Source organism: Gekko japonicus, unplaced genomic scaffold (assembly GCF_001447785.1).
Source record: "Gekko japonicus isolate JY-2015 unplaced genomic scaffold, Gekko_japonicus_V1.1 scaffold2084, whole genome shotgun sequence".
Lineage (NCBI taxonomy): Eukaryota > Metazoa > Chordata > Lepidosauria > Squamata > Gekkonidae > Gekko > Gekko japonicus.
The window spans coordinates 223,501-232,432 of NW_015169236.1; the positions used below are offsets into that span (position 1 = coordinate 223,501).

Consider the following 8,932-nt stretch of genomic DNA (forward strand, 5'->3'; position numbering starts at 1 on the left):
CTCAGGCAGTACTTCGTTGACAATACAATTGTTGCAGGAAAATGTGGTAAGACATAAGAACGTAATAACATAAGAGACGTCAATGTTGGATCAGGACAAAGGCCCATCCAGTCCAACACTCTGTCACACAGTGGCCAAAAATACCAGGTGCCATCAGGAGGTCCACCAGTGGGGCCAGGACATTAGAAGCCCTCCCACTGTTGCCCCCCCCCCCAAGCACCAAGATGACAGAGCATCACTTGCCCTGGAGTCCCTATCTATACCTTATGGCTAATAGCCACTGATGGACCTCTGCTCCATATGCTGAGCTCTCATATAGCATGAGGAACACATATGTAGCATCTGTATCTTATTGCCTACCAGGACAGTGAGAGCTAGCAGCCACCAGGAAGCAGGGTTGCCCCCCCCCCCCCCCCCCCCGCTAACACCAGCAGGGGATGCCTGATACAGGTTGGGGAATTCCTGAAGATTTGGCAATGGAGTCTGGGGAGCAGAGAGACCTCAGAGGGGTGCAACGCCATAGAGTTCACCCTCCAAATAATCCATTTTCTCCAGGGGGACTGGTCTCTGTAGTCTGAAGATGAGCTGTGATTCCAGTGGATCCCCAGGTCCCACCTGGAGCCTGGCATCCCTACCAAGAAGTGATTCTAGACTAAAATACCCTGACTTGTACAGGCATGGCTGGCCTTACCTAACTGCATGATTTAGTTAAAAACAACAACAAAAACCTGTAAGTGCAAGCTCTGGAATAATGCCATCCATTGGTGTCATCACTGCACTTAGAATGTCGCATGTACTCTAGTTTCATCCTGTTTATCCTCCCAGAACTCTGCAAGGTGGAACACTGTTCAGTTCAAGGAGAAGCAAGGATGACTGCATCAAGGCCACCAAGTACATAAGTGAAGTGGAATTTGATTCCCTGGTTCAGTCCCACTGTATTTACTGAGGGCAGCTTTACCAGTTAGTTCAAGGGCTTCGAACTAGAATGTGTGATGTTTTTCCTGGGCTTCTCCAGGCAAGTTAGAGTCTTCTTTAAACGAGATGCAGACTGTTCAGAGCTTAAAAGATGAGTTCTTGTGGTCTATTCTGATCTGGAGTCTTAGGGCTAAAATGCATACTTGGACCAGGAAAGATACAATCCAGCCAAGTTAAACCCTTTTGAGCTTCATTGGCTTAAATGGGAAAGACTGGAGCTTGTAACTTCCCTGGATTGTGACCCAAGATTTCAAGTTTTTGTAAAGTATATAATTTAGTATTCCTTTAAGGATACAACAGGGGATTTATTTCTTTAATTTTAATGGCTTGTCAGGGTTAATATTCTTTACCAAATACATGTGTTGTGTTATATATAAAGTTTATATTATAAACCATTTTAGCTTACAATGAACAGCATCTCAGACAAGGTTCATAATTGTGCTTTTGTTCAGATAAGACTAAAGTTGTGAGTACTAATTTGGTTTTTTTGGTTTTTGAATAATTTCTTTTCTTTTTTAAATTTTTTTAATTTTAATGGCTTGTCAGGGTTAATATTCTTTACTAAATACATGTGTTGTGTTATATATAAAGTTTATATTATAAACCATTTTAGCTTACAATGAACAGCATCTCAGACAAGGTTCATAATTGTGCTTTTGTTCAGCCCTGCTATTACAGAAATACTACAATGTATATACAGTTTACATTTTAATTACAGCACATACATTTATTTATTATTCAGATAATTTTTTCCTCCTTTTTGGGGCCAGAGGTAAAATAAGGGAAGGGGATGAATAGAAAGAGAACAGTTTTCCTGCTATCACTTTTTCAAATGATTCAGTCTCAAGTCCACAAAACAGGATTCCCATCAACGGCAGTATATTTTTAATAGGCTCTTTTTTGTTTTTCTTCTTTATCCCTAATAGTCTGCTTCAAGCTCAAAGAAGCATCTTCAAAGTTGGGGTTTATCTCTAAGACCTTCTTGAAGTCCTTCAGGGCTTCATCGAAATATCCTGTTTCAAAAAGATAGAGAACATAAGAGATACTTTTTTTCCGGCAATATCAAATACTTTCATGAAAAGACACAAACTGTAAGGACTATAAACTCAACTCCTGGCACACGCACCCAGTTTTGAATGCATCTCACACTCCGTCCTCCAATCCTGCTCTATATGCTGTAACAGTCTCTGATCTCACATGTAGGAGCTCCCATTGCACAGAGGAGATAGAAGGAATCTCAGCAAATGACTTGGCCTAAATATGCTTCTCCAGTGCACATGGAAGCTACTGCAACTTGTGCGCAGCCAAGCTGGGCGGACAAAATGGCTTTCTATACTGGTCTGAGGGACCAGCAGTGCTTCTTGCTCCTTTTCTGCACCAGTTCCTTATACATCCCTTGCTCAGGGCTGACAGAAATCTACTGACATCTTCTCAAGGAGAAGAGGGTGAGAAACAATATTTACTGCCTGGCAAGGTCTAGAGGCCACGAGAGGAAGGTTGCAGGCCTAACATGCCTGGAAAATTACAGGCGTTTATATACAAATGCTAGAAGTGTCCAAGGTAAAATGGGGGAGCTGGAATGCTTAGCATCAGAAGAGAACATAGACATTGTGGGCATTTCAGAAACTTGGTGGGATGAGGAAAATCAATGGGATACAGTGAATCCTGGAAATAAATTATATCGGAAGGATAAGGAGGAAAGAATCGGAGGTGTGGTGGCTCTGTATGTCAGAGAGGGTATACAGTCCAGTCAGATTGAGAATGTAAGAGAAACAGATTCACTTACACAAACGCTATGAGTGGAAATAGTGGGCCCACAAGGAAGTTTAACTCTGGGAGTTTGTTATCGCTCACCATATCAAAGGTTAGATGATGATTTAAAAATAGCAAAAGAATTAAGGAAAGCAGCTAGACAAAACAAATGTGTCATAACAACCCATTTTTTTCCATTTCATTTATTAGCTTCATTGACCCGAGGTCTTAAGCCAACATACAAAAAGCAACAATGTGTCATAACAGGTGACTTTAACTACCCACACATTGATTGGGTCAATATGTGTTCAAGTCAGAAGAAATAGATTGCCAGGGATACTCTCAATGACTCTGCCATGGAGCAGTTGGTCACAAAACCTACCGAGAGAGAGGCAATCCTGGACTTGGTCCTAAGCAGGGGTCATTTGGGGGGGGGACGCGGGGGGACGCCATCCCCCCGGGTGAGGTGCGGGAGGGCGGGGCCTGGAGCTCCCTGCTGGTGCCCGCTGTGGGGAGGACACACTTCCGGTGATGTCAGGGGGTGTGGCATATGCTAATGAGTCTCCCTAGCTCTTTTTCTACGAAATGACCCCTGGTCCTAAGTAATACCCAAGACCTGGTGAGAGATGTAAATGTGATAGTCCCAGTTGGGAACAGTGACCATAATGTTAAATTTAATGTTTATTAAAACAGGAAGTTGCCCCAAAAGACGAAAATAACCACTTTTAACTTTAGAAGGGGGCTTGGGAAGAAGAAACTGAAATGAAAGGTAAGGGGGGGTCAAATCCCTTCAGGAAGCTCGGAGACTATTTAAAACTAGGGGTGTGCACAAAAAAAAAAAAAAGCCGGTATTTTTTGGCTTTGGGTAAATCAGACCAGAAAAATATCGGTAAATACCAAATTTCCCCAGTCCAATACCGGTAAGGTATTCGGATTGGGGAAATATTCGGTATTGCCGAATATATTTGGGGCTGATTTAAACCATCAGAAGGAAAGGAGGCATGTTAAAATGCCTTCTTTCCCGCTGGCAGCCCCTACAGATTTCCCTGTCAATTTCACTCCCCACTAATTAGCTGAGTGAAATTGACAAAGAAAAGCCTCTCTCTGCCTTCCCTTCTCTAGCTGACATGTCCTAGCTGGAGAACGGCAGGCAGGGAACCCGGCCATGTTTAAAATACCTTTCTTTCCGCTCCAATCTCGGGGAGGGAAAGAAAGACATTTATGCCCCCCTCCCACTTCCCTGAGTCTCTCCGAAAAAGAGGAAAGGGTCAGGGAAGAAAGGGGGCATGTATGCATGCCTGCCTTCTCTTCCCTTCCCCAGCCTGTCCGCCACTGCAGGCAGGCTGGGGAAAGAGGGCAAGCATGGAGACATGCCTGCCTGGGTTCCCCTCCTGATCTTCTCTAGGTGCCCCGTGGCTGTGGGGCACCTGGAGAAAATCAGAAGGGGAACCCAGGCATGTTTAAAATGCCTCTCCTTCCCTCACTAATCTCATGGAAGAAAGAAAGGCATTTAAACACGCCCCCCCCCCTTTCCCGAGTCTCTCCGCAAATGCAGAAAGGCTCTGGGAATGAAGGGGGCATGTGTGCCTGGGGGTTGGGAAAGCACAGCGCAGGCATGGAAACATGCCTCTTCCCCCCCCCCCCCCCGAGCTTCTCCACCCTTGGAATTTCTCCCTGGAATTTTCTACAACAGAACCAGCCAAATGCCAACATGGAAAAGGTCCCATGAAGGCAGATAATTTGAAGATGGTAACACTGAACTAAGTTCTCTGTAATAGCCAAGTGAAAGATTATGACATGAATTGCACTGAGGAAAATCAGTAAAACCCTATTTCCATACCTAGCCTATATAATATTAAACCCCTGTTATAATATGGTACTTCAAAATCAGGCTGGGCTTCTATAGCTGATGTGTAATCATCCATCGCTTCGTAGAAGTCGACTCTCAGGTACTTGATCTGTCCCCTGTTGTTAAGTGCAGTTGCAAGATCTCTGCATTTGCTTGTTGAGACAATGGGAAAAAAAAGTCAGTTAAATATGATTCATGAGAATTAAGTAAAGGTAAAGGTTTCCCTTGCTCGAAATATAGTTGAATCTGACTCTAGGGGGTGGTGCTCATCTCCATTTCCAAGCTGAAGAGCCAGCGCTGTCCAAAGACATTTCCGTGGTCAGGTGACTGGCATGACTAAATGCCGAGGGGCACGGAACGCTGTTACCTTCCCACCAAAGCGGTACCTATTTAGCTACTTGCAATTTCTTGCTTTCGAACTGCTCGGTTGGGAGGAGCTGGGGCCAGGGATGGGAGCTCACTTCGTCACGCGGCACTTGGGTCTCGAACTGCCAAACTACAGACCTTCTAGTCTGCAGCTCAGCGTCTTAACCTCTGAGCCACCATGGCCCAATATGAGAATTAAAAGGTGAAGGTTCCATTACTCGAATGTCAGTCAAATCTGACTCTAGGGTTGCGGTACTCATCTCCATTTCAAAGCTGAAGAGCCAGCGCTGTCCGAAGACATTTCCGTGGTCTTCCGTGCTCAATTTTCCGTGGTCTTCCGTGCCAACCTCCAAGCAGGGCCTGGAGAGAAAGCTATCCAACTTCTCTCCCCCTTTGGAGAGGTGGGGACTGGGGAAGGGAGTCCCGGGTGGCTGGGCCAAGCCTGCGTGCTCCCTCCAGACCTGCCGGCCTGTCTTCGCTGCGACAAGCAGCAGTGCTGACTCTTGAGCAAGTTTGCTCTGCCCTAAGCTAGAGTGCCAGGCTGGGCAAGGCCAGCAGCTACCGGAGGGACTCCCTGTGGCCGCAAGCCTGCGCTCAGTGTGAGGCCCGGCTTTGACAGCACCGCTCAGCCCCGGGTCAGACCGTTCCCGAGAGCCTCGGCCACCTGCCGGCCTCTTCGCCCCCACCCAGGAAGACCCCCCCGCCTCCGCCGCCCAGGTCTCAGGAGCACGAGGCGGCTGAGGGAAGCAGCCAGGCGGGGTGTGAGCCGGGGGGGGGGTTGTGGCTGCCTGTCCAAGCAACTGGCCCTCCTTCTTCTCCTCCTCCTTGGGACCGCCTCCTCCCCTCACCTGGCTGCCTGCCCTGTGCCTCCAGGGCCCCCCTCGCCCCCGCGCTGGCCCCACTTGCGGGGGTTCTGCTGTCCTTCTCTCTCTGCCCATGGCTGCTTGCAGGCAGCCTCCGAGGTCAGGCTCAGCAGAGAGGAGCGGCGCGGAGAAGCCCACAGCTTCTGCGGGGAGCAGAAGGAAAGCGCTGACGCCGGGGGGGATCCGAGCAGCCCGCCTGCAGGACCCTTGGCCCCGGCTAGGCTCTCGGGGCTTCGGAGGGAGCTCTCCTCGGATCACCGGAGGCACCAGCAGACTGACCGGGATGAAGGCGATCTGGAGGTAAGGAGGCGAAGGGGCGCACCGGCGCTCTCATGGGGTAGAAGCAGGGCCGGCCCAAGGTTTTTTCGCGGGGGGGGCACAGTTCAGCGCCCCATCCAGGGCCTGCCAACCCATCCAGGGCCTGGCGCTCTAGGCGAATGCCTAGTTCGCCTAGCGGGTGAGCCGGCCCTGCAGCCAAGATGTGGTTTTCCTAGCCTCCCAGCAAAAGCCACTGTTTAAGCCAAGCCTGGCTTCATAGGGCACTGCTTGTGGAGGTTCAGAGGTCGTTTTTGGGGTGTCTCTCGGGAAAGGGCTGAGGATGCTGGCAACAACTTCCATCGTGGTCATCGAGAGGCAGTGCAGTGCAGTGGTCAGAGTGTCATACTAGGATCTGGGAGACTCCACCCCCAGACCAGCCACTCTTGACAGCCTGACCTACCTCACAGGGTTGTTATTGTGAGGATAAAATGGAGGAGAGGTGAAAGGATGTGTTCCCATTGGGAGAAAGGTGGGTTATAAAATAAATAAATAAAAGGTCATACTACATGAGGATGGCACTGTTCCATTTCTGCCGCAGAAGGCACTGGGAAAGGACCGTACTACTATGCAGACCCAGGGCGTTCTTTCCCAAAGCTTCCCATAATTTTCTAAACTTAATTTTCTGGCGCAAAGAGAAAGAGGAGGAGGAGGAGATTGGATTTATACCCCGCCCTTCACTCGGAGTCTCAGAGCGGCTTACAAACTCCTGTCCCTTCCCCTCCCCACAACAGACACCCTGTGAGGTAGGCCGGGCTGAGAGAACTCTTTCAAGGACTGCTCTTTTAGGAACAGCTCTGAAAGAACTATGGATTGGCCAAGGTCATCTAGCAGCTGCAAGTGGAGGAGTGGGGAATCAAACCCGGTTCTCCCAGATTCGAGTCCACACACTTAACCACTACACCAAAGGGCATGTGTGATTTAGCCCTGAGGGGATACTTTCTAAAGGCTCACATAAAAGTCTGTACATCCCAAGGTTTTATAATATTTAATCAGAAATCGAGTGGTCTTATCTTACAATTTATCATGCCCCCCAAAAAAGTCAATTTCCCCAAATTTATTTGCACACATTTTCCTCCTGTAGTCGAATAGTTTTGCAGGAGGCACCTGGCAGTTGGAGGACCACTGATCTGATCACCCCTCCACTCTTCCTATGGCACACAAACTGAGCTGTTCTCCCAGCCACACAAAAAAACCTTCCCTAGCAGCAAAACTTCGGGCATTTGTTAAGAGCACGTGGGCACTACGGCCAGGACACTAGGAAACTGTTGAGAGCCAGCAGCGCGTATGCGAAAGGATTTGGGTTTTTTGGTTGTACACTATTTGTAACAATGGCTTCCAAATGCACAGATTTTCATTTAAGGACAACGCAAGGATTTAGTTTGACACTTAACTTTCTCCCCTAAAACTTCCAGCTACGAAACTCTCCATCTCCTCTCTCGTTACCAAGCGCCCCTACAGGGTTCGCTTGGTCTGACCGCAAGCCTCCGGTTCCCTTCCCCCCCCGCCAGCCATTTTTAAAGGAAGGGGATTACCTCCCACCGCAGCATGCGCAGTGCTGGAGGAAGCGGCTGTAGAGCTCCTCTGCCTGCTCAAATCTCCGCTCCTGAAAGTGTGCGTGCGCCGCAGACAGCAGATCCTGCGCTACTTCAGCACTTGGTTCTTGGTCCATATTATTCTATATGAAGCTGACTGGGGAGGGAGGGGGGAAGTCAGGTTGTTCCAGACGCGGTGTCGCCACCATCCTCTCCCACCCCCTGCCTTAAGGTTGAGGGGGGGCTGGGACGGAGCCCGCACGCTTCGTTTTCTGCTGCGGACAAAACAGCACAAATAGCTTTCCTTCCGCGAATGACGTCAGCGGAAAGGTCTTCTAGCTCGCTCGTTCCTCTAGGGGGCGCCAAAGGCATGTAGGTTTTTTTTCCTGGAATACGGATTTTTTTTTCTTCTAGGGACTTCTTGTCAGCGGCGACTGGGTGCTTTTAGCAGAAACCGGAACCACGACCACGTTAGAGGATTGGCATATTTTTTAAAATCGGCCGGGGGGGGGGTATATTTTAGTAAAACCTGGGCGATGACAGGTGTTTTACTTAGCAAAACTAGGAAGATTGCTAGTTGCTGCTTCTGTGAATGCTCTCTTTGCTTTTCCATAATGTAATTTCAGTTTTACATCAGTACATCCTCCCCCCCCGTAGCCGCTGCATTTCATAGCCCTTTGACTGTACCGTCTACAATTTTTGTTCTTCAGCACCTCACATATGTAGGTCTGCCTGATGAAGGGGCTGTAGTCTGTAGAAGCCTAGGTTGGAATAAAATCGTGCTCAACTTTAAATTGGCACGTTCATATCATTTTTAAAGTAAATTGCTGCTTCTTTTTTCACTTAGCTAGGTGGTTAAAAAGTAGAGACATCAACCTGCCAACAAAAGTCCGCATGGTCAAAGCAATGGTATTCCCAGTAGTCATGTATGGCTGCAAGAGTTGGACATGTTTCCGTGGTCATGTGACCGGCATGACTAAACACCAAGGCGCATGGAACGCTGTTACCTTCCCACTGAAGGGGTCCCTATTTATCTACTTGCAATTTCTTGCTTTCGAACTGCTAGGTTGGCAGGAGCTGGAACTAGAGATGGGAGCTCACTCCATCATGTGGCACCCGGGTCTCGAACTGCTGAACTACTGACCTTCCACAGCATGCAGTTCAGGGTCTTAACCACTTGAGCCAACACAGCTCCACTTATTTCACTTAGCTAGGTGGTTAACAGCTGGGGATAGTTTGTGTAGTTCTGACTGATTCAGTTACCCTTTTTCGCGGGG

The 8,932-nt window shown here is 48.4% G+C and overlaps 1 protein-coding gene across 1 annotated transcript; it reads right to left on the reverse strand.

Annotated features, from left to right (window-relative positions):
* Positions 1-1,527: 1,527 nt before the first annotated feature.
* On the reverse strand, positions 1,528-7,898 carry TTC32 (tetratricopeptide repeat domain 32). Its single transcript, XM_015416449.1, has 3 exons — positions 7,656-7,898; positions 4,568-4,728; positions 1,528-1,988 (listed from the first exon to the last, which is right to left on the reverse strand). The coding sequence occupies exons 1-3, from the start codon at positions 7,790-7,792 to the stop codon at positions 1,861-1,863; spliced, it is 426 nt and encodes a 141-aa protein (XP_015271935.1). The 5' UTR covers positions 7,793-7,898; the 3' UTR covers positions 1,528-1,860.
* Between the last annotated feature and the right edge of the window lie 1,034 nt (positions 7,899-8,932).

Excerpts from the sequence above, each read along its gene's own strand:
- TTC32 (XM_015416449.1), bottom strand. The coding sequence starts at position 7,792 with ATGGACCAAGAACCAAGTGCTGAAGTAGCGCAGGATCTGCTGTCTGCG. Across the intron at positions 4,729-7,655 it reads TGCGCATGCTGCGGTGGGAG|CAAATGCAGAGATCTTGCAA; the intron begins GTAATCCCCTTC and ends TGTCTCAACAAG. Across the intron at positions 1,989-4,567 it reads TTTAATATTATATAGGCTAG|GATATTTCGATGAAGCCCTG; the intron begins GTATGGAAATAG and ends TTTTTGAAACAG.